General features: G+C 44.3%; 1 protein-coding gene across 4 annotated transcripts in view; it reads left to right on the forward strand.

The window, feature by feature from the left end:
- Positions 1-25,763, forward strand: part of fgf12b (fibroblast growth factor 12b) — a 48,700-nt gene that overhangs the window by 8,443 nt on the left and 14,494 nt on the right. Inside the window, exon 1 of one of the 4 annotated variants that reach the window (XM_042064771.1) lies at positions 3,773-4,310. The exons of 1 other annotated variant lie outside the window; for it this stretch is intronic. In XM_042064771.1, the coding sequence (XP_041920705.1) occupies positions 4,205-4,310 (106 nt within the window). In that variant the 5' untranslated portion in view covers positions 3,773-4,204. Of the gene's footprint in view, positions 1-3,772; positions 4,311-10,436; positions 10,934-25,721 lie in introns of those variants that run through there. 2 more of the 4 variants (XM_042064772.1, XM_042064770.1) reach the window with 2 other exon arrangements.

Below are 25,763 nucleotides of genomic sequence, written 5' to 3' on the forward strand. Positions count from 1 at the left end.
CCCTGTGCTGTTATGTTGTTATGTGTAGCGCACCATCCAATGCAGAGGTGCCTGTTGTGTATTAGCTGCTGGTTGTGTGTGCAGTACTACACCACACTAATGTGCTCACCATGTTACTTGGTGTGTGTGTGTGTGTGTGTGTGCGTGTGTGTGTGTGTGTGTGTGTGTGTGTGTGTGTGTGTGTGTGTGTGTGTGTGTGTTCATGCGTGTGTGTGTGTATGTGTTTGCATGTGTGTGTTCGCGTGTGTGTTCGCCTGTGTGTGTGTGTGTGTGTGTGTGTGTGGTGTGTGTGTGTGTGTGTGTGTATGTGTGTGTGTGTGTGTGTGTGTGTGTGAGAGCCTGTGTGTGTGTGTGTGTGTGTGTGTGTGTGTGTGTGTGTGTGTGTGTGTGTGTGTGCCTGCCTTTCCTCAGCAGACCGCTTAATTATTTACGTGCCTCTGAAAATGGAGTCACTCAGTGAGAGAGTGGAGAGCTGTGCCACTAGTACCCTTCTGAATTCCCCAAACCTGTTTGCCTGCCCCTCGTCCCCATCGTCCTGAGTTCTGGACTCATTTAATGGGCCACCTCCGCCACACCACCTCACCCCACCCCAACCTCCTGGAACTCAAAGCTCCTACTGGGACTGGGAGCATCAACTTTAAATAACGTTAGACACTGCACCTGCTTTCATATCTTCCACATTTTGCTGGAGATGTTTTCCATATTTTCAGCAGGCTTAGCCTCGGATGTTGAAACTGTTTTTGTTTTTGCTTCATTTTTTTGCTAATGAAGCTTCGCCTATTTCAGTGTCATATTGTCACCCCCTTCACTTACGTACCTTGTCAGTGTGAAAGTCTCGGTGCTCTAAATGGCATGGCAGGAACTCCAGGAAGGCTGTTGACGTTCCATCCTTCTCAAGCTTGGTGCAATGTTCCCACAGCAAGCCATAAACCAGATTCAACACGCCATTGTGTTGAACCAAGAAACTGGTCCGTGTGCTTATGTTGGGTTACCGAATCATGGGTTAGAGGTAGGGAAATTGTTACCGGAAATCACAGAAACCTTTCGAATTATCTATCTGTTGTCTATCTATAATCTAATAGTCTGTTTGAAAAGCTGATTCATTGATCGAATAATGGGGTTTACATATTTGATGAGGGACTGCACACTATTAACATTATGTTGACATACACTGGAAGAGTACAACCCCTGCATATGTATGTGGCCACAAGACAGCGGATACCTGTTAAAGCCAGTAATGGTGTATATATATATATATATATATATATATATATATATATACAGTCATTGTTTAAAGCCCCTATGATTGACTGAGAGCTTGAGTTTGTGAGCTTCTCCATAAGAACCATCAGAGACAAGGAGTCCTAGTACACCTCTCTCTCTCTCTCTCTCTCTCTCTCTCTCTCTCTCTCTCTGTGTCTGTCTCTATTTTTTAAACAAATACACCCTCTTAGTCAGACACACACACCACACACACACACACACACACACACACACACACCACACACACACACACACACACAAACACAAACTATGATTCACTCTGTGGTTCTGCACAAGCCACTCATGCTCCAAAGACACACACACACACCACACACACACACACACACACACACACACACACACACACACACACACACACACACACACACAAAACACCGCTCAATATTATTCAGCATTATTAGTCCAGTTGAGGTGACCTTAGAGGCAAAGAAAAGAAAAGTCGATCTTTACTGTGTGTGTGTGTGTGTTTACAGTATGTGTGGCATCTACATACATTACCACAATCATTCCAGAGATGCCAGAAATCCCAGAGTCCTACACAAACCAACAGGGAATTGATATAGTGTTTTCACACATGACCATTCATTGAGTTTGAAATGTTTTATTGTAGTTGTTTTCCTCAGGTGGCACAGTATAGGCCTACATTGGACATACACAACAATGTTGATTTTAGTGTCTGTGATATGTGTGTAAAATGGTGTGAAAGATGTTAAGTATTCATGCAGGAATGTACCGGTTGGAGGACAAATAAGTGATACATTAGAAACTAAAAGCCACTGTTGAACTATGTTTGGCACTGTAATGCTGACATTTGGACTACATCTGAATGCAGAAATTGGTATTTATTAATCTAACACTCTTAGAATAACACTAATCTAACAGCAAATGAATGAGTCAGACAGAGATGGTTACAGCAGAAAGAAAGTCACAAGAGAGACACTGAGCACGTCTGACCAGATAAGACAGCAAAGATGTTTTTTTGTGTGGGTGTGTGTGTATGTGTGTGAGAGAGAGAGAGAGATATAGAGTCAGACAGCAAAAAAAGCAAGCAAGCAAGAGAGTGATAGAGGTCAGACGTCAGACACCAAACCTGCATTCTCAGTGTAATACTGCCACATAGAAGCACCTCAGCTGTCCATCCCAGAATAGTTGGCAGTGACGCTGTGTTTTCCACTCTCAAGTCTCCATCTTCTCAGCACCATGGCTCCCTCTGCTGGTGGAAAGTGTGATTACAGCCAGCTCATATCAAAGTCACAGGAGTGTCCCTCAAAAGCTCACACTGTCATTCATATCAAAATAGCCAAGGGAACAAACACAGTTAGTGTCAAATGTCAGGACCTGAGAATTCACTGTCATGTATTGCTTACTGTATGTGTATGTCTCTTGTCACATTAGATTAAGTGATATGTGATTGAAGATAAACATCTAGACAGACTGTCACTATTTGTGTCTGCACATATGCCACCCCTGACGGTATATTTATTTTTGGATTTACAGTATCACTACTATACTTACTAATTCTTTTTCCATCCACCCACTGTCAGAACAGTGGTGCTACGTGTATCACTGTAACAAAGCAACGCGTAAAAACAGTACATAGCCTGGCCCTAGTTTGCATACCCCCCCCCCCCCCCCCCACCCTCTTCCCCCCAAACACACATTGACACTCACCTACTGCATATTCCCACAGATGTTTCGCGCTCCTTGACCCACATAGGCCGTCTTCCTTGCCAAGTCTCCACAGGTCTCCGGTGTCTCGTCTCTTGTCACCGCTTGGCGAGAATCGCCTTCCCCAGCACTTTCTGTGCGTAAACACTGATATAAATAGAAATCTCCACTAGCTACTCCCATTTACACTCCTAGAATAGAGGCTATCCGCTTTCTATTGCGTGGACGGTCCAAGGTATTGAGTGTCCCTCCCCTCCTCATCATAGATCCTTCTGAAGAGCCCCTAATTGTGTTTGGCCGAGGCTCTTTGGGGCAGATGAGAGGGCGTCTGTAGCGGAATGGTTGACCAAGGTGTGTCGGTTGTGGGGTGTGGGGTTATTCCAACAGGGGGGTGCAGATGGAGTGGATGGGTTGGGTGGGGGTCTTTTCATGGTGTTTCGTTTCATGCCTTAAAGGTTTCTACTCTCATTGCATAGACAACAGTGGCCCAGACAGCCCCACGATCAGGGGACGGTGTCTGCAGGCGTGGCAGGTTACACATGCTCACACATGAACACAGACATGCACCACACTGGACCAGCCTGTCAGGGGATACAAACACACACACACACACACACACACACACACACACACACACATACACAAACACACAGGCACTCACACCCACACTGGACCAGTGAGCCATGAGACACACACACACACACACACACACACACACACACACACACACACACACACACACACACACATACACAAACACACAGGCACTCACACCCACACTGGACCAGTGAGCCATGAGACACACACACACACACACACACACACACACACACACACACACACACACACACACACACACACACACAGGCGCTCTATCTGCATAGGCAAATTCTAGAGGGGCAGTGGTGAGGGAGAGAGAGAGTGAGTGAGAGAGGGAGAGAAGTTGACAGAGAGAGAGAAAGAGGTAGAGAGGGAGGGAGAGCAGTTGAGGAGGGGTAGAGAGAGAGAGAGGGTGACGAAGCCATCAGGGAGCAACTTTGCACAACAGATATCAAGGGTTGTGCAAGATTAGAACCCTTAGAGGTCCACACAGGTAAAGCAGCCACTGTTGGTCCTGATACACTCTGGGAGTTTTTTTTTTGCATGTCGGCCTGAGAGGATTGCGGCAGATCACCCAGTACCCGGTCAGACCTGTGGAGTCGTACAGTGAGGGGACAGGGGAAAAAGTGGACGTTAGGACGCGCCTCGCAAAATGACCCGCTACTGCAGTTTGCTCCGGCGGCTTCTGTCACTCGACAAAAAGGGCGAGGACGATGATGAGGAGGAAGGGGCAGCCAAAATAGAGAGCACCGAGCCGGGTGAGTGCCCTGTGGCCGCCAACACAGCAGCGCTTCTCAAGTTCCCCCTGCAAACCATGCACTGACCGAGCTGTTATGTGTGTTCACATCCTCCTACCTATACTAGTTTACATTTAAATGGGACAGAGACAGTATGTCTTGACTGTTGTAAAAATGTGAGCAAGGGTGATTTTTAAGGGGTTTCGGGACAGTTCGGGACAGTTTGGATTATGTTTGTGCTGTGGTCTTCACTCGTGTGTCCACAAACATACACACACAAGCACACACATGCTCAGCTGGTTTTTGCATGTCATGGTGGGAGCCGTCAACACAAATAGTATGCTATCCTTTACTGCCATTCATGTATATCAGGGTTACCATGCTGGGTGATTCATTTTCATCAGACCAGCCTTAGAAAGGCTCTAATACCTAACATTATGTACCAAGTTGTGACTGCAAGTGTGTATATGTGTAAGTGTGTATATATGTGTGTATGTCAATGTTTGTGATGTGTGTGCTGTGCAGGAGTGGTTGTGTGTCAGTGTGTTTGACTGTAGATTGCTCAACAAAGACCAAACTGGGATGGAGATAGATACTAAAAAAGCTGTTTGCGATTAAGTAGTATTACCTGACCCAGGAGTGTGTGTTAGCTGTGCTTGCATGTTGTTTTTTTCCATTTATCATTAGTGCACCTTAATCATTTATTTTGTTTATCATAGAGTCTATCAGTGTTTTCTGAATTATTTATTTTATTTTATCGACTTAAAAGATCCATTATTGCAGCTGAGATCAGCGCACTGTAGTTTTTTCCTTGCCAACAGGAGTTTTACTTTTGCTAGGATAACAGGGGGAGATTTCTGAAGATTGACATCAATACTCTGCACTTATAAACTTATTTAACACTTACTGTATAACCTTAATTCCAACCATAACTCTCTATGTGAGCAAAGCATGTGATATTATTCCTAATTTGTTTAAAAATGAATTCACATGTGTAAAATGACTCTCTTTCTGGTTGCAGTAAGTTGTTGTGACGATGATACAGTAGTGTTTGTGGTCAACACTGAGTGTAGCTTTCCTGTATTACCGCCATGCGAGCCATGTCTGTCCTGCTGGTGAAGGCATTAAATGAGACTCAGCACGTACAAAAATACATCAAATAAATATCTCAGATCAGCGCTCATGTGTCTCGCAGTGCGCACCTTCATTCTGGACAATATCTCACCTCTGAGAAATCACGCACGCATTCAAATGCACACAGTCCAATGCAAACGCAGGCAATTATACAAATACATGTCTTCACACAGACAAAGACACACACACACACACACACACACACACACACCGATCCTCTGACCTTGTGCTGTGAGCTGTCCTCCTAGCCCAGTATGTCAGTATGTATTTTGCATGGAGTTCATTCAACACCTTGGTGCAATAAGGGCCTTGGGGCCACTATCCAAGTCAGTTACATTGCCTCATCAGCCTCTTTAAAATGATTGCTTGGCCAGGAACAGCCTCACATTGTACATGCTTAAGTATTTTATGTTTGAATCACCAATAAACACAGCGAAATAAGAATCAAAATAGCGTGAACCCTGATTAGAGTCAGGAGTGAGGAAGGCTTTTTGCTCATAGCCGTTGATTTCAGCCCAACAGGTAGACTGCCTATATTTCACTGGACCAAATATGCCTTCCACATACACACTCAGTCTTTATAGAAAGCAGGAACATCGTTTCATAGAGCCATTGCCAAGTTCCGGTCCAAACTTCTGCTACTATTCAGCTGTGGAATCCCGGAGAGCCTTTTGCATTCATATGGTGATGGAGTCAGAAGTCATTTGTCAATCTGGAGGTCAGCCAGCTCAGGCTGTATCAATAAATTTCCCTGTGAGGAACTCTTCCCTGGACCCTGAAATAATTCAGTTGCACAGGACTCTTTCCAGCCAATTGATTTGTAATACACCAAAATGTTCTCAAGCTCTGCTATTGTATCCGTAAAAATCAATAGCCCATCATTCTTATTTTGGTGATTTGTTAAAAGTTGACAAACCTAATTTGGCTATCCATCTCATCTTAGTTTCACGATAAATCATTTGGTTATAGCAAAGTTTCTTTACAATTTTGGGGTTTTTGAAGTTTTTGAAGTTTTGAAACATTTTAGTTGACATTTTAGTTTACATGGAAACTGAAGTTTACATTGTACACATGTGAGGGTAAGCTTGAACTTTAATCTGTGCTTTACACCAGTCCTCTATAAATATCACGACCATGGTCATTACAGTTTCTTTCATTGCATTTCTCGAATCATAACCTTTGCACAACAGTTGAGTTCAAATCCTTTCTCAAAACAATTAGTGCAAACTGCACTATGTAATGGATTACCTGCAAAGGTGCATAGTCAAAAGTACTCAAAAGTATTCATGCCAATGAAACTGTCAGCAATCAGAATGACAAGTCATTATACACCATTGTTTATGAACAAGAGTCAAACTGCTTTCTCATGCTGTCAGAAAATACTTACAGTTTACTCTGTAAGTATTTTCTAATGAAAAATGCACAAGGAGCACTTTTTCTGTGTGGCATAGCAATTTCAAAACTATAAAGTTACACATTATTGTGTTGGTGAGATTGTTTGCAAGAGACTGGATATGTTTACTGAACTGTACTGTTTGCACTGCAATTTGTTGGCAGACAGTGTTACAGTATGAAGAAAACAAAGACTTATGTAGCATTGGGCAGAGGAAAAATGACAATTTTACAGTAAAACATAGGAAACACCCCTTGGGCAGGCCTGCGCACCACGGTCAGGGATGGATTACTGCACGGGCCTACCGGGCCCAGGCCTAGGGGCCCAAGGGGTCAGGGGACCCTGAAGCCCAAGCCATTGCATGGAATCATTGCCTCAATATCAACACATCAGGATGTAGGCTATGAATCTGATTGAATTCAAGTATTGGCCATCCCCAAAATGCACCAGAATACAGAAAAATCACATCAAACAAATTAAAAAAAATTCTGGGGGAGGACCCACAAACCCCCCCACATATGCAACAATTAGTGGGGGGCCTTAATACATCTGGGCCCAGGGGCCTGAAAGTTCATAATCCGTCCATGACCACGGTAAGCCAGATTTATTGTATAGGTAAATCGTTCTATACATCCTGATATTCCTGTCTGTCAGGTCACATATATGTGCTTGACAGATTGTGACAAATAGTCCAACACATTTGCATGTTATGATTCAAGTGATGAAATAAGGCCTATTTGCTTTATGGGGTAGGACTATTCAGCATGGAACCAGTATAGTGCATTTTGACCAGCATGTCATTAGCAAATGAAAATGACATTTGTACACAAGTTGCATGGATGTACTGAAGCATTTGCTGTCTAATGCTGATCTGGGAAATGCACCAAAGCAACTGAGAAAAAACTGTAATACAATATAGGTGAGAGGAGACAAAAATATAAAGAATATCTTTATTCTTAGTATACATAAAGACAGATAGACAATAGATAGACAGACAGACAGACAGACAGACAGACAGACAGACAGATAGATAGATAGATAGATAGATTGATATTCCTAGTAATTGTTTTAGTGTTTAGACATTTAGACAGTCCATGACTCCTTCCATCCTTTGAAATGGCACTGTTATCCATGAAGGTAATATATAGGAGAAAGGGAGGAACTTCCGCCCCCATTCATTTCAATGGCCCATGCTAGGTTACTTCAGCCCCCATTCATTTCAATGGCCCATGCTAGGTTACTTCAGCCCCCATTCATTTCAATGGCCCATGCTAGGTTACTTCAGCCCCCATTCATTTCAATGGCCCATGCTAGGTTACTTCAGCCAAACAAAGTTTGAAATTCACAGCAAACATCTTTTTCAAAATGCCATTTCACAGGGCTCATTTTCGCCATTATCTAGATTTAATTAGGTGGCACTTTACAGATGGAGACAAGGTAGAGTACAGTGGTATGTCATCGCTGTGGATTGGAGGTTGAGCTAGCAACTTCCGGCTTGAAGGATCAGCCAATCTATACAGCTGACATAATTTGTGGCCATTGGAAATTGGCCCCGTTTGTGAGCTTGTGAGCACATGTCAGACACCATTTTTAAATATAGTGGCACCCAGTTGGGACGCTAACTAGCTGAAGCTGCTAACCCTACAAATCCTGACCCCCTGTTTTTTTTCTCTCTTCATAACCTTTGATCTCAATAGCCTGCATTGACACTAGACAGTATAGAGGGCAGTTAGTCCTGCTCTGGCTGGAACGTGGCTGCTGTGGGGTTAGGGGCGGTGTGCCCATATGGAGTGTCTATAGTCTATACTGTTTGCATCTGGGGAATGAGGCTGCCATGGAAAACCACCCTGTTTATTGCTGGCAGCAGCAGCAGCTGTGTTGGTTCTTATTCTGTCCCGTTTCAACATGCCAGTCCTAGATTTCATCACCTACTGTATCATTGTGTGTGTTGCGCTCTCTCTCTCTCTCTCTCTCTCTCTCTCTCTCTCTCTCACACACACACACACACACACACACACACACACACAGAGAAAGAGATAGCCTAATGCCACAAGGGACATTGTATATTGTGAATTGTACTGTCCTGCCCTCTCAGATGATACATTATTCAACAAAAGGCAATCAAAGCTGCAATGCATCATTATGGGACTATGACTGTTAACAGTAGTCACTACCGGGCAGCAAATATTAAAGTTTAATAATAATAAAAAACACATTCAATAATAAACAACAAGATAATAGTTTACAATCCTGTGAAAGAAAACATTCAAACATGTATTAGTATTTCAAAATAATAAATTAGACTGATTACAGATACTAATAATTCAGAATTTAGGCTATATGAAACTATTGTTATATGGTCCAATGATGTAACACAGTGTCTGGTAGGGACACTATACCATCTTAATACAATTTAAATGTACATTTGTAGATTAACGGCTATTTGAACAGTAGGCCTAAACTAGGCTACATCCCAATAAAATAAATACCGGTAATCCAAGTGAAATGCTGTTTCTTTGTCCATTTGTATCAAATAGCCTATACATTACAGACTGTGATAGTTGATACACATGAAACCTTTGTGTTTGATCACGAAGGATTCGTAATCATTTGACATAATTGAGCGATCACGAAAGCATGTCATAATTGCGTTTATTTATTCTGTATGCGTCTACACCGACGTACTAGCGTCAGAGAGTGCGGAGGGTCCCTTTGCAATGACGTGGAAGACTGCGAACCAGACCCGCGCACAAATCAGTTCATTGCGGCTGTGTTGGTCTGCCTATACTATGCAACACTGCCCTCATGCGGCCATTGAACGACCCTGCAACCAGACACGCTCCTCTCGTCATCATGAGGGTCTGCATAATGTTGGTGCTTTGAAGCGTTGAATTATTCAACTGCAGTTGATGGACACACATATGAGGTGTATGAAGCCTGTATGTGTATGAAGGACGTGATTTCTCACTCAGTGAGTGAATTGGAATTTATATTCAGACCTTTAACCTATAACCTATGCACAGACCAATTTCAGTGCTGCACATAACGTTTGTATAACAAAAGAGATGATACTGTGCACATTTTCATTATATAGGCAAGGGTCTAGCATTTCTCATTACATCCATGTGTTTTGGACATTAATATAAGGTGATGGATCGAAACCTTTCATTGAATGTGGCAAACTTTTAGGTGAATATGGATAGGCTATGTGATGGTTCAGCATGGTTCATATTTGTATGCAGTATGCTTTTGGAAGGTATATTCAATATATAAATATCTCGTGGAAATGTGTGGCATCTTGGCTTCATGTCATATATCAAAATAATAACATAATTATGTCATCTCAACATAATAATGTCATCTTCTTTTACAAATAACAGGGGGCCAGAGGGGTGTGATTAGACAGAATTCTTGTTATTTCAGACTTCATTGCAGCATGCGACCTCACCACACGCCCCCAAAGATTGTGTCACTCCTCTGCCGAAGGCGCTCCTTTCGCTTTAAATTCAGCCTCCAACTGACGTAGGCGATACCTAGCGTTTCCCTCCCCTTCCCCTTGCTCGTGTATCAATAGGGCTTTTTTGAATCGTCGCCTGGCTTCCCTCGCACCCCAAGCCGTATCATTGAGGATGAATAACCCGCATTACCTCATCGGTGGCAGTCCTGTCACTTACCCCTGCGCGCTCGTACCGGAGCCCTTATTCCGTGTCCGCTCGTAAAGATAGAGGCATGGGCCGGGGGTATTATTCTGACGTCCTTGTGTAGCGAACGATTGAGAGGCCCTGCCTGTTTTCTTCCCTTATCATATTATTGGAGAAGGGAAGTCTCAATATGTATCAATTTGGTGGGTTGGATCCTGTTGTCTGAGCCTTCTGGCTCGTTTCATCTTCTGAACTCCTCCGAACCTAACCTAGCCTAGCGAGGTGAGTCTGGATCGACTCGGGGTGGCTATGCCTAAACAACCTCAGTTTCTGTAACAGTGATAGATTGCGCGGGTTGACGAAGGATCCCACTTACCCCAATCAAATGAAGATTCTGAGGCTTTTCCTAAAGAAAGGAGCTCATATGCTGCAGTGTCTTTGTGGAAAGCGATCGAAGCCGACTACAAGCACGAGCGGTGAGACATCTTGCATGCTTTCTTCTCTCACGCTGTGCTGTGTGCCGTGGTGGTGGCCGAAGTGATTGCATGGAGCCAAATGCGTAATTGTTTTGTGTAAAAAACTGTAGCGGTGTGTTTTCTCTCTGTATATTGTTTCTTTGAGCGCCTTTCCGACTGAAAGGGGGCTGCGTAAATACAAATAATCGGTTGGCTAAGCTCACTGCATGGACTTTGGCTGGATCAAGAACCCCCTTTCGTTGGGTCTCCTTGTTGGGCTTTGTTCAATATATGAACGTCCCTCCATGTAAATCTAAAGGGATACCATAATCTGGGCCACTTTGCCACTAATCTCATCCCTAGGTTTACGGAAATTAGCCACAACTCTTTGTTGCAGGTATTCGCAATGTGTTGTTCAAATGGGTCATGGCACTGTTGGTCTGAAACTTTAAACAGGTGTATTGTTGTTGTTCGTGGAGTCAATGAGGTGTATGTACATGGATGTTCGTTGAAGACTTACAGTGTGTCTGTGGTGCTATATGAGAAAGCCATGCTTGTGCGAATGATATAGTATTCATTCATTCTTTTCATAGTCAGAAAAAATACATTTTAGAAGACCGTCTCCCGTAGAAACAAAACCAAACGCAAGGGCGCTTTGCGAAACGAATCTTCATTTCCTTAAATTATATCACTGATGCTTGTAACGCTTTCCACAGAGTATATTAGTAGTTTTATGGCTCTTTTTTACACCACCAACAACAGACAACAGCCCAGAAAATACAACATCATGTCGTGTGGAATTATGCGCCACTTGCGAATCCAGGACCTTGGACAGCACTCAGGCAAAGCACCCACTCCATTCCCCCCAGCAAAACGTCTGAAGCAATCTTCCCCACAATACATTATCAACGCCCCACAACGCCCAGCTTTAATGGAACCTGCACTGTGTGCCTCTTTTTTTCATTTCTTTGGGCACAAAAAATGATGTGAAAGCACTTTCAGTGGGTAACTGCAGTGACATCCGAAAGAAGGTCCCTCAGCGTACCTCGTTTTTTTGCGCGACGTTTGGAGCCCCTCTCTCTCGAATTGTATTTCTAGTGTTACGCTGTGCTTGCATTTTTCTCCAGGGCAAGACGCCACCCCACAGGGACCGCACATGGGCTCGGCCTCCACAACACAAAAAGGACAATTACCCTGCGGTGTGAGGACCTCCATCAGGGGACAGGGAGACTTAGGGTGTCCTGCCAAGTCACAGCTCTCTTGTGCTAAAGACTGGGGAAAAGGTGTAGACCATTCTAAGCCATGCAAAGGTCACAACAGCAAAGCCTGTGGGAAGAGATAGGTGGTACTTACAAGTAACCCTGAAGTGACTTTGGCACAAACCCACAATGTGTTTCTAGGACAGTGCCTGCACATGCAAAAACAAGTATCAACTCACAGACTGTATTCTCACTCTCAGCACACCAACCAATGGTAAAATATATTTTTAATGACTTGAAAAGTATCATCTGATGAAACTTCACCAAAGACACCTCAGTCTTTTGCCTGATCCTCATTGTCCCCTAAGAGGTAGGACAACACAGTCTTCCGTTTTGCGTTTCCCTGCCAGCTGTTTTTTTGGGATCCTCTCACTTCCACAGTAAATTGAGCCGGAAAAGCGACACTTTACATGTTCTCTCACAGTCAGTCCTGTCAAGGTCAGAGGGTTTGGTGTCTCCTTTTTTGGCCGTAAATCCTCCTGAGAGCTCCGCACTCTGTTCCTGCCAGCCCCGTGGACGGCCTGTTACAGGATCTGGCAACCCTTCTAGAATCCTCCGCTCTGAGTGCAGAATGTAGTAGTGGATAAAGATTGATTCCATATGACAACAAACACACACACACACACACACACACACACACACACAAAGTCACAGAGAAATTCCTTACATTGCAGTGTTAATCTTTGCTGTCTTATCTGGTCAGACGTGCTCAGTGTCTCTCTTTGTGACTTTCTTTCTGCTGTAACCATCTCTGTCTGACTCATTCATTTGCTGTTAGATTAGTGTTATTCTAGGAGTGTTAGATTATTAAATACCAATCTCTGCACTCAGATGTGGTCCACTGAAGATTTCAGCATTACAGAACATTACAGAACATTTTAGTTCAAACAGTGGCTGAAAGTTTGAAAAGTGCTGTCCTGTAGAAGAGAAATGGCATAGTGGAGGGGACAAAAGGAAGACTAGCTAAAGACAGGAAGGGAAAAAGAGGGAAAGAGCCACGGGATGAGTCAGAGAGCCACCCGGGAGGCCACATTTCATTTGAGCATGAAGACGAAGCTAATGTCCATTACGGTAATGGATTGTTCTCTGTTAGTTTTTAGCTTCTTGATGGTCCTGGTGCCTCTGGGTGGCAGACACAGTGTCCTGCTGTATGGAGCACTCAGGGGTGCGTTTCCAAAAACCATAGTTGCTAACCTGTTAGCAACTTAGTTGGTTGGCAAGGTAAATTGCATTGCAACCAACAAAGTTGCTAACTTAGTTAGCAACTATGGTTTTTGGAAACGCGCCCCTGGATGGTAGACACAGTGTCCTGCTGTATGGGGCACTCTGGGTGGTAGACACAGTGTCCTGCTGTATGGGGCACTCTGGACGGTAGACACAGTGTCCTGCTGTATGGTAGCCTGACGAGCCAGACCCACATTAAAATGTAGGGTCTGGGTACTCACCGTTCGCAGTGCTCAGTCCGAGGGGCGGGATAATCGGTTGTCTTTCAAATTCCCTCTGCACGCAATAGGACAGCGCTATGAGTCCCATGCGTTTCCCACCAGCGGAGCTAGTTGGCTAGTTCAAACTTTTGCCAACTTAATAAAAGCTTAACTTGTGTCACACTGTTCGCCAACAGCAACATTATCTTATTTGTTTTCAAGTAGCAGGGAATTCAAGCCAAACCGTTGCAACTCTGCCATCAATCATTATGTTAAGCCCGCCTAACGACTCTATACACGATTTGATTGGCCTGATAGAATGTTTAATTTTTCGAGCTCACAAGCCAACGGAGAGTTGCTAGACTAGCCCTGGCAGCAAATGTAATTTGCTGCCGCTAGGGTGCGTCTAGATTTCTAGGCTAGCTGTATGGAGCACTCTGGATGGTAGACACAGTGTCCTGCTGTATGGGGCACTCTGGATGGTAGACACAGTGTCCTAAGCAGCAGTTCTGCTGTGGCATGGGCATTCAATATATGGGCATGTATCTTTTTCAGTTGTTCAGTTCAGGTTGCATAGTTTTCCACCTTCTTGTCAATTCTGAATAGTGGACACTTCTGAACATATCGGATTGTTTCCTGTTTCCTTGTAAAAACAGGACAGGGGCTAATTGTTGATATGTTTGTCTGCATTAGGTTTAATGGGAACTGATTTCCTGCGGACTCTGGCAGTCCTTTCTATTCAGTTGTAAATTACTTGTTTTAGCAATTGGTTGTTCCTGTTTAGTATTTCTCATCCGCATGCTACATTTCAAACTAAAAGTTCCGTTTGCTGTGATAATGGTGGTGTTTTTCAGTTCCCTGAAAGCTTGGCTTCAATGGCTTGTGTAGAAACTAACCCTGAACGATTCTCCAGAGAACACCTCCATGAACGTGGAGAGAATCCTTCCAGTGCTTATTCAGATGTGAGTGCTGAAATAACTCTTATCCCTGAGGCAACTCTGGGAATCAACCAAGACATAAGACCGCAGGAAAAAAATAAAAACGTGTTGTGCCTGGAACCATTGTTTTTTTATGGAACCCATGAGGTTCTGGTGTTGGTCGACTCAGAGGCGGATCCGCTTGACTAGTGCCAGGCTAGATTCAGATCTGTTTCAGACTCAACTCTGTGTCGTCCAGTGTGTGTGTGTGTGTGTGTGTGTGTGTATGTGTGTTGTGTGCTTTTCCAGGTCCCTGCTGTGCTGTGCTATGACTCTCTCCTCCACCTTCTGCCACCACCTCCTCCTCCTCCTCCACCACCACCACCTCCCACTCGTCACCCCTCTTTTCCACCTCCTCCTCCTCGTGGTTAGATAAGACCAAGTAAGGGCACGAGCAATTAAATCACATGAAGGGAGTCGATGATTTCGCTTTTTTTTTTTTTTTAATTTCAAACAGAGCTCGCAAAGACTGTCCTAGCCGCCCGAGACTGAAACGCGAATCTCTCAACTGAAGAGACAGCTTTCAGCGGTGAGGCCCGATATTCTTAAATGACTCCAGTCATTTGATGATCTTTGCATAATCTGTGCCACTCCGGTGCGACACACTTCCAGCTCTATACATCATCTTTCCGTGACTGGCGCGCCACAGCGCTCTCTTTCGCAGTCGAGTAATGAAGTCACTAAAGATGGGATTCGAGTTCCAGTGTAGCAGTGGCTGTCGTTATGCATCAAGAGATTATTAAGTATGGTAATCGGAAATCAATCCATCCTTCCCAAGTCCTGCTTCTCTCTCTCTCTTTCTCTCTCTCTCTTGCTCTCTCTCTTTCTCTCTCTCCGCTGGCACTTCCACGAGGGGACCGGAGGAACCAGCGGCCCATTACCCATCAGCCCTTGTTGTCTTTTCCGAGATGTGCTCTGAGTTAAGAGTAACGAGGCGGTTGCCTGGAGAGGATGGCGCATGATAAACTTTAATTTCTTTTGGCAAAAGGGGGTGAAAAAAAGTAAGTTATATAGAACTTGGAGTTTCGCCCTGGTGTTTTTTTTTTTTTTTTGGTTTGTTTGTTTGACTAGAGGGGGGGGGGGGGGGGGCATGGCAGACGAGAGAAGGGCTGTGGGGGCTCCAGGCGTGAAGGCCAGTATGTGCGCGCCTGCCACTTAAATGCCAATCCCTCCCGTTTCTTGTTGTGCCCCCGCCGCCCGTCCGTCGGCCAACTCCAAGACGACACAGTGTTTATCTCTGTGACTGTGCGAAGGAGAAACATGATTCATCAAACGTGAGGCGTGCAACACGACGGAACTATATTTAACACGCGCCCGAGCACCTATGGGAGGCCATTTTCAGGACGCCTGGGAGTCCCTGGAGGTTTGAGACAGAGACGTGTCGCAATCTCTACCCAGAGAGCAGACCCATTTACCGCAACCATGGCAACTGCCTGTCACTTGTCGTCATAACGCCGAACGCGTCTGCCAGTGTTTGAACAATCGCTCCCTTACTGTGAGGCTCGCCTGGCGTCCCTGAGCCCCGCCTCAGCCTCGTCCCCAACTGTGCTCATTTCTGACAGTCATCGTTTCATGGCCCACACTATAAACAATGGCTCTGATTTCATTTAGTCTCATTGCAGTGTGTGCCTCAGCGGCTCACATCCCACGACTCACTCTCGTTGTCCACTCATCTAAATGCACAGTGACAGCAGGCAAAGGACTGCCGAGCCCACTGGCCGCTCGCTAAACACAATTGATTTGTTTGCGTGTACTTATGGTTCATGTTTCAGTTTTTTCAGGGAGAGGAGCCAGATATGTGTTGGTGGAGGAGAGAGAGAGAGAGAGAGAGAGAGAGAGAGAGAGAGAGAGAGAGAGAGATGAGAGGAAAAAACAACAAGAGAGCAGAGTGCAGATGGGGGAGGGAAGAGACAGTGAGAGAATGAGAGAGACTGAGAGAGAGTGAGAAAATAGAGTGCAAGGGGAGAGAGAGAGTGAGAAAGAAGAGAGAGCATAAGGAAGGGATGGAAAGGAAAAAGAGAGAGAGTAAGTGAAAGAAGAGACAGCGAGAGAGAGAGAGAGAGATAGAGGTGCTTAGCTCGTCACTGATGTTCTGGTCGAGAGAAATAATTCATAAATCTGTACACTGGCGGCCTATTTTTAGCAACTCGACCTTGATTGAAGAAAAAGCCATTTGTTTGTTGAAAAGTGAAATTCTCCGGTCGCCGTGGGTGCATCTATGAATCCAGTAAGAGGCCTGATGGTGTGTTCGCAGTGACTTGCGTGTGCGTGCGTGCGTGCGTGTATGTGCGCTTTGCTTCCGTTTGCCACGCATGTGACCCTCCATATCTACGTTCACAGGAAGCAGAGAGAGAGCCAAGACCAGTGTTTACTTAAGCATGCCAGCGCTATGCAGAAAATGGTGTCAGCAAAGTGCTGTAGTGTGTGTGGGTGTGTGTTTGTGTGTAGAGAGAGAGAGAAAGAGAGAAAAAGAAAGAGAAAGAAAGAAAGAGAGAGAGTGAGATACAAAAGGTGTTATAGGGACTTTGTGTAGTTCCTATATCCTTTTTGTCGTTCATATAACTTTTGTGTGTTCGCACTGCATGGAACTGCGGGCAATTGTAGTTCTATAGCCATTTTAGCTCTTACTTTGGGAAAGGGTCTTTTCCCTGCACATAGGAACAATGACAGACATACTTACATGTTTTGTTGATTGTTGATCATTTTAAGAATCATTCAACTTCTGTTTAAATTTGCTTAAAAACTGTATGCGGAGGCTGCGGAGGCTGCGGAGGCTGACTGATGTCATGGGACAAATACTTTCTGGGTAGATGAGGAAAATACGGATGAAAAGAGTCATGCTGATTTTTCCTGAGTGCTTCCTGATAGTATGAGCTTCTAGTTTGTTGATAAACTTTGGTAGCCTAAATAGCAATGCTGTCTGTTTCATTACTCTACAGTATGACCATGTAATAAATTGTTTGCTGCCCTAAAGCCAGTTTGATTGTTGAAAAACAAAAATCACTGATTCGATCACTGCGATGACCCAGACAAACAGATGTATTTTGCATTGGCGTAGAGCAATGTTGGTTATCGCAATTTATTATATCCTTTGCTTTGGTATCTGTCAGTAGACTTCAATCTATGCTGTGTATTTCATTACTTCATGTTCAAGAGGCTGCTATACTAATGTCAATATTAAAGTCCTTGTAGCTTATTTTATAAGCCTTTGCAGTGCTATCTTTAAAATCCAGTGACCAACAACCATCAACCACTAACTAGCTCCCTCTGACTGAAGCCCTGTTTCGTCTCTGAGAGGGTTGTGAATACGAGAATCAAACCACTAGTTTGGATTAGAGATTGCAGGCAGGTTTACTAAAGGAGAAGAATATCTAACAGACATGAAACATGTAGTAGGCTACCTAAAGGGCATGACCGTCATAATAGAATTTTAATTAGTATTGTACAGTTTTCATTCCCCACTTTTGAAAAATCTAAGCACAGTCATATAAGTTAATGTGCAATATGTTTTGGTTCACCGTCCCTGAGTGACCATTAATATAAGCGTTACAGTACATTCCTACTGGTGGTGCGAATTCAAACAGAAAAAAGCCCTAGGAACTGTGTAGTTCTAAGATAGACTCTCCAGTCAGTGGTTCATTGAACTGTGTTCTTAGAACTGTTTAATCAAAAAACGCCTAGGGAGTGTGCTGTGTGTTTTTTGAATGGCTGTCAATATATATTAAAGTGTGCCACTGCAGGGATGGTTTGGGAAGAAACACCCAAGAATAGCATTCTAATGGGCCTCAACATGTCTCCATGACAGTTGCCGTTAACATATCTGCCTATGCAAATCTGTATGTTAAATGAATACAAACTGTATACGGCCCTTCACAGTGAACGATCAGCATTGCTCATTAATATTTACACAGGAGGCTGCCATAGAGAGCCTTGGGGCTGATTAAAATATATGCCTTCTATAAGTCACAGCAGTGCTCTCGAGTGTGCAGCCCTGGAGGGCTATCCATACCTTTTCTGCACAGAACCAGCTGTAGATGTTCTGCTTAAAAGCATTTTTCAGAAGCTTAAACCATGTTTACCTTGTGTGGCGGCACAAATCTTAGTTTCTTCTAGGATCTTTGAGGGACCGTTTTTTTGTCCTGTGAGCGGATCTCCCTCTCTAGCTAACACAGAGCCAAACGAGCCGAAATGTGTGCTTGTGAGGGCAGAATGGGCAAGGTGATCTACTGATAGGAGAGAGAAAGAGAGAAAGAGAAATGTAGAGAACATAAACACACATGCACTCTCTCTCTCTCTCTCTCTCTCACACACACGCACACACACACACACACACACACACACACACACATACACACACACACATATGCATATCTACAGTATATGTCTGCCATACTATATTGTACTCCAAGCATCCTCTATGTAAACCTCATGTTTAAATGTTCTACTTTGGCAATGCAAAAAATGTCTGTCATGCTAACAAAGCTCACTTGGATTGAATTAAAAGTGAGAGAGTGAGAGTCAGAAGAGCCCACAGCTGGACCCTCGGCTCAGACACGGCCCATCTGAGCTCAGACTGGAGAACCTGCAGCTGATCTCTCCCGGTCACTCCGGGCCGTGGTTCACTGGGGGGAATCAACGGGGGCCCTGTGTGCTGCCGCACACATGCACACACACACACACACACACACACAGCCTGTTTGAGCCTGTGTGTGAGAGAGGGCTCACGGAGAGCTTGAGGTTCCTGCAACCTTGTTTATTAACTGTGACTGGACAGTTGTATTTTTTTCTGTGAGTGTTGGTGTGTGAGCACTTGTTTTTAGACTCAGCTGCACATGTACATGCTTTCAGTCTATAAAAAGTGTGTATTAGTAAGTTTGTGTGTATATCTATTTGTGTATATGTGTGTGTATCTATTTGTGTATGTGTGTGTGTGTGTGTGTGTGTGTGTGTGTGTATCTATTTGTGTATGTGTGTGTGCGCGCACACACTTTTGTGCTCTTGTAACCTGTTTACTATTTTAGCACTCGAGTTTCCCTCTCCCACGATAGAGCTTAATGGAAGCTCTTCAATAATTGAAGGAACACACTTGTCCTCTAAATCTTTGTCCATCTCGCAGTGTTTGTGTTTATGTGTGACAGCAGATGAAAAAAGGGAGTGACTATGAGTGTGTGTGTGTGTGTGTGTGTTTTTGTATGTGTGTGTGTGTGTAAGAGAGAGTGGGAGCATTGCGGTGAGTTAATGAGTTAACAGATACACTGTGTTTGGTGAGATGTGGGAAGGTGTGGGTTGGAACTGGTTAGCATGCTATCGCTAATTAGTCGGAAGGTGTGACATGAGTTTGAGTATTCCTTCTGTCCTTGATTTAGAAATCTATGTGAGAGTGGGTCGCCCTGTCAGTTTACATCAGAGCAAGAAATCTAATATATATTTCATATTATATTATATGAAACTCTTGTTTTACATTGAATTCTGAAAGAATCTAAAAATATAGAAACACACTACTTTGTATGCTTTTTAAAAAAATTACAAACATGATACAAAACACATACTAAATACTTGTAACATGTTACAAGAAAAATGTTTCTGCCCTCTGTGTGACCTGGAACACAGGAAGATTGCCCTAGTTACAGTATGTCCCAAAATAAACAACTAAATAAAAATACATTTCAGGTCATGGTCTTGTACGTAAATTAAGGTGCGAGTGAATGTGAGTCTAAATCAGGAACATGTAAGTCAGCTGAATAAAAGTGTGCCCACTGTTCAGTAGTTGAGCGTTCAGTGGATTTGTTTATCTCTAATAAACGACATGTTGACTAGGGGTGAACATGACACACCAAGTATCCTTCTCAAATGGCAATCTATTAAGCACTCATATATCATCCAGATAATGTCAGTTATGGGTAAGCAATAGACAGCTATAATGGAGGTGCCATGGATACGATCAGCCAGTGCTATACCCTGCCCAGCTGTGCTCTTGAGCAGCCTGCCTCCCCCATCCCCTCTCCAGGGCCCTCACAAATGCACCCACAACGCCCTCTCCTGGCGGAAAAGGACACCTGCATGCTATGGGGGCATCTCACTACTGGCTCTCACCCATTCCTGGGCCTATCTAGAATTTCTCTTGTGGATACGACACCAGACGAGATGCGAGCATCACCCACTGTAAAACATATTCTCTTCCTAAATGTGGCTGCCTCGGCCTTTAATATGAGTTCATTACTCACAGAGCAGTCGCAAACTGTTTCCCCTCATTACACAGGCAAGTGGTGCTGACTGTAGCGTAATGACATTAGGTATGACCGAGAATGTAAGCATAACAGAATGAGTCATCAATGAGGTGACAAGCCTGAGATCACTGGCACCCCCTGCTGGTGCATTTGGATAGTGCAGGTAATAGAAGTGAAGGAGTAAACGCATCACCCATCACCATCATGAGTTTCTTTAAATAGACAGAAACAAGGACAAAAACACATTTTTGCCTATAGTATAGACACAAGTAATGTTTCTATTCATACTGTGTGTCTTTTCCTTCTAGTGGGGGGATGTCAGGTTGATCTTAAACTAATTAGATGTACAGTACATTCCTATGCGATTTGAACAGCCTCCTACTACTCTATGATGTCATAGGTGGTATCTCTACCCCTTGAATTATAGTGAATGGTATAGTCTGGTGACCCCTACCACATATATCTCTCTCCCACCCCTGTCCGCATGTGCATGATGAGCCAGTCCGAGATGTTTTTAGATTCCGTTTAAAAGCCGGTTGTGTCGGGGGCCTCATGCATTTTGCAGGAGGCAAATCTCTAAATTAGTGATTACTTTTTGGAATGGAGTGTGGAGACAAGCGCTGGGCCATCAATCATTTAAACACTACTGCTTTCCGCACCGCTGTGTGTCTGTGTTTACATGCGCCCGGTCAAATCAGAGAGCGAGGAGCAGGTCCTTGTGTGCATGTGTACTTGTGCGTGCATGAGAGAGAGAAAGAGAGAATGAGAGAGAGAGAGAGAGAAAAAGAGAGATATATTCCATTGAACATAGTCTTAAGTGAGGAGAGGAGAGGGTATGAGACCTAATACCACAGCGCCAGCACTAGAGAATTCAAGAGGGCGTGATGTGCAGAGAGAAAGAGAGAGATCACAGAGAGAAAGAGAGAGATCACAGAGAGAAAGAGAGAGATCACAGAGAGAAAGAGAGCGACTGTTGGCAGAAGTGTTGCTCTTTTCTGTGCTGTTTGGAGCGTTGCGTTTGAAAGTGAATCTAAATGGCTGTAACAGTGCTTCACAGTCTCCACTGGGTGGCAATGCCTTTCAGCATATGCTGCGGTGCCATACACCAAGCTCGATGCTGTTCGGTACTACGCTCTCTCTCTCCTCTCCCTTTTTCCATCACTGTCTCGCCGCTCTCCACCCCCACTTCCCTTATGTGTTAACATGTCCTGTTCAGCCAGCGACTGTATGTTCAGTGCCGGAAAACAAAAGCCCTTACTGATGCGCAACCTTTTGTTTAAAAGGATGCACTTTCCCAATCTTTGTGTGTGGTGCTAAACCTAAATTAGATCAAGATTCCTAACTAAGTAAATACCCAAAGGTAAGAAGGTAGCACACTCAAATCTTCATAGAGCTGGGCTCATCTCTATTTCACCAGTTGATTTTTGGCCAAGCCAAAAGCCATGTTTGGCACATTTGGTTTTGACTTGGCCAAAAAGAAACTGTTGAAATGGCTACCTCATTACCTTTGCTGTGTAACTTTGTTTGGCAGATGGCACCCACAGTCCTGTTGTGGCTGGGGCATGATGATACGCAGCAGACCTGAGGGCAGGACTGGGGTTGTATACTGGGCTTGCCTGTCCCTGACTTCCTGTGATGGCATAGGAGATGCTGTGACTTGCACGAGCGTGAACGCTTCACGTGCATCAGCAAGAGGAGGAAGAGGTTTTCTGTGTACCAGCTCTCTCTCCTGTGAACACAGTATTCAGCCAGAACACACATCATCATGCTCTCACCTGCTTTGTCTTTCTATTCTCTCTTTCTCACTCTCTCTCTCTCTCTCTCAATCCTCCCCTCCTCTTTTCCTCCTACTGCCCCAGTTTGCTGTTATACTGTATGTAATGCTGGCAGGGAGCCAACTCTCTCTCTCTCTCTCTCTCTCTCTCTCTCACACACACACACACACACACACACACACACACACAGAGAGAGCGCAAGAGAGAGGAACACACACACACACACGCACACACACACACACACACACACACACACACACACACATATTGTTCACATCCCCAAACAAGTGATGCAGTCCAATTTCCAAGAACTTGCCACACAGGAAACATTATGTGAGTGTGCTGACCTGTCCTATAGGCCTACTTTAGACTACAGCTTCTTAAATAACTTCGCCTGGCCGTTTGTCAAATGGTGTGGCTTGGGTACAGTTAAACCTCGTGGAAAGTGTGTGCAATTATTGACAATATCTCTGATTTTTTTTTTCAAGAGGACCGGAATCACGACTTACGTTGGTCGGCCATCGATCTCCGCTCGCATTGACACCCAGCCGGGAGGCGCTGGTGTTGAGTTTTCACAATCGATACGTAAACTGCTCGATCAGAGGTCACGGTAATGACATCCGCGCGCCAAGGCATGGCACGGCACCACCATCGAAGCCGCAGCGCGCTCCTTCGGTAAGGGTAGCCTACTGGAGGCAAATAAATTGATCACTTAAGATTAAATTGCTCAGGGTCTCCCAGGCATTATAATTACCGCCAGTGCCTTAATGGGCGTATCACTGATCGAGCCTTTTCTTTTAATAAAAGTTAAAAGAGGGCTAAGTGGATATTTTTGCCTTAGCATATTCAGGCTATTCCGAAGGTTTCAATGAGACGAGAAATTGGACACAGTGTGATTCAGTGTTCCTATATTCACACAGCCTCAATTTACAGTCAGGGCCCCTGCGGATCTCAGTAAATCTGTACTGACAGTCGACTTCCATTTGCTCCTATTTTCAAGATTGGATAGACGGGTAGTTGGAGACGTTTTACGCGGATGGTGATGTTATTGGCAACCTCCACTAATTGCACGTCCGTCATCAGTTACTCTCTCGCAGTTGAATCGAACTGTTTGACTGCTAAATTTATGGACGTCAATATGCATCTCTGACGAATAATCTCGCAAATGAGATTGGCATGAAATAGAACGCGGTTTTTGGTGGCGCAGCTCTTGCGTGTGTTTGACCCGTTCTACTGGCCATCATGCGCTTGGGTCTGATAATGTCACGGACTTAATAGCACACTCAGTCATTTCTGCGGCTGCTCTTCAACTTTATAGGTAATGCTAATGGCCACAGAGATTAGATGCCCTTGATCAGAAGGTAATTTTCGTGAATATGGTGCAAGATATTTATGGCAATCAGTAATGTAGCTTAAAAAAGCACAGAGAACCTACTGAGAAACTATACTAAATTCCAAACAGACATCTTTGGCCATGCACTCAGGGACTCCTCAGTTACCAAATTTACCCGTGGCAAGAGGCATTTTAAGTCCCTGTCGGTGGTAATTGCTCACTTGCCTTGAGTGCAGTGTTTGCGCTTGACACGACACCGCCACATAACGGGTAAAAAAAGAGAAGCCCCCCCCCCTCATGATCACTGGAGCTATGATGTTCACGCTACGCTGGTTGTCGCTTGCGGGTAGCAAAAGTCGAACATCAAGCACGCAGAGCGCACTCTAAATAATAAAAAAAACTTGAAACTTCTCTCCAGGGAAGGCCCGAGAATGGCGGCGTTATTCAAAACTCCATCTCGTTATTATATCATCAAAACAATAGGGTTTAATGAGACAAGATCCGGCGAGTATTATTGTGCTGTTTAACAAAACATGGAAGCGTTGTAAAGCACTTTTGTGGCGGATATGTCCCCAACAACTCACAGGCTCCAAATCAAGAAATTAGACGCTGATTGTTTGTTACACTACCCGTTTTAAAGTAGCCAAGGGACATCACTTTCAGCCTATCAGGTTGCTATTAGTTTCACACTATCTACAGAACGCTATCTTGAAGTTTCTTGCTAAATTGGTTAAATGAAATACGCAAGCGCCTGACAAAGCGTGACCCTTGCATACACTGATCTGCATACTGTGTCTGAGTGTGATGTAGGTCTGAGTGGACCATTCTATTCTAAGGAGAGGGCATCCCGGCTTTTCTGTTGTCCTGAAACTCATTTTGAGGGACATCTGTGGCTCTCAGCCCAGTTCTCGACCTCGCTCACTGGCTGTAAATGGTTGTTTTTTCCCTGGCGCTTGAACCCCCTCCCTCTTCTCTTCCCCTCGTTTCACTAGACTTTTTCTTCGAGCCGCCGAGAATGCCTCTTACGAATATAGATCACGTAGGATTGCGTAGAGAGGACAAAGCTGTCTGAGTGTTTACTACCGAAGAATCGTAAGAGAGAGGTCACGGCAGTATAGCAGTAGCCTAATATGATTTTATATCGGTCTGCGCAATCGATTTTTTTTCTGTTAAGGTCTGTAAAGTGTTGAACTACTTGTTTTTTACATCGAGAAGAAGGCATTTATGCAACATGTTGATGTATATTCTCTGTAAGTTCGGAAAACGGAATACGGAATTAATTGTCCTTTAATGCACAGGTTTAATGCACAACGTACGGAGCAGTCAAACAGCTGACAAATATGCAGCTCGCGGACACGCGGGAGTCAGCCTGCTGACAGTCGAGCTGTACGTTCTCGCGCATCGCAGACAGGTTGCAGAGCCACTTACAGACAACTTGAGGAGTTGGTCATCTGCATGCCACACGCATGGAAGAGCGTGTCGCAAAGACGAACACCTAATCACACCGGAATACATTTTTAAAAGAAATAATTTTTGCCTCTGCATCCCTTTGGAATATCTGTGGAGAGAGACACGGACGGAAACTGCGCAGCGTTTTGGAATGAGGTCATAAATTAAAATAGGTGGAGACAGTTTTGTATTTTAAGAGACATGATCATAAAGCACTTACGTATGTAACGGTGACATCTCAATTACTGCTGTTTTAGAATACTTTCGATTTAATGAACTGGCACTTCCAATCCCGGAGGCGCGCGGCTGCTCCCGTGAAAAAGCTCATGCGACATTACACAGTTAATAATCAGAACTCAAATATAATTTTCTTTCGGATCACTTCACACTTGTCAGTCCCTCAGCAT

The sequence above is a fragment of the Alosa sapidissima genome, chromosome 15 (assembly GCF_018492685.1).
Source record: "Alosa sapidissima isolate fAloSap1 chromosome 15, fAloSap1.pri, whole genome shotgun sequence".
Taxonomy (NCBI): Eukaryota; Metazoa; Chordata; class Actinopteri; order Clupeiformes; family Clupeidae; genus Alosa; species Alosa sapidissima.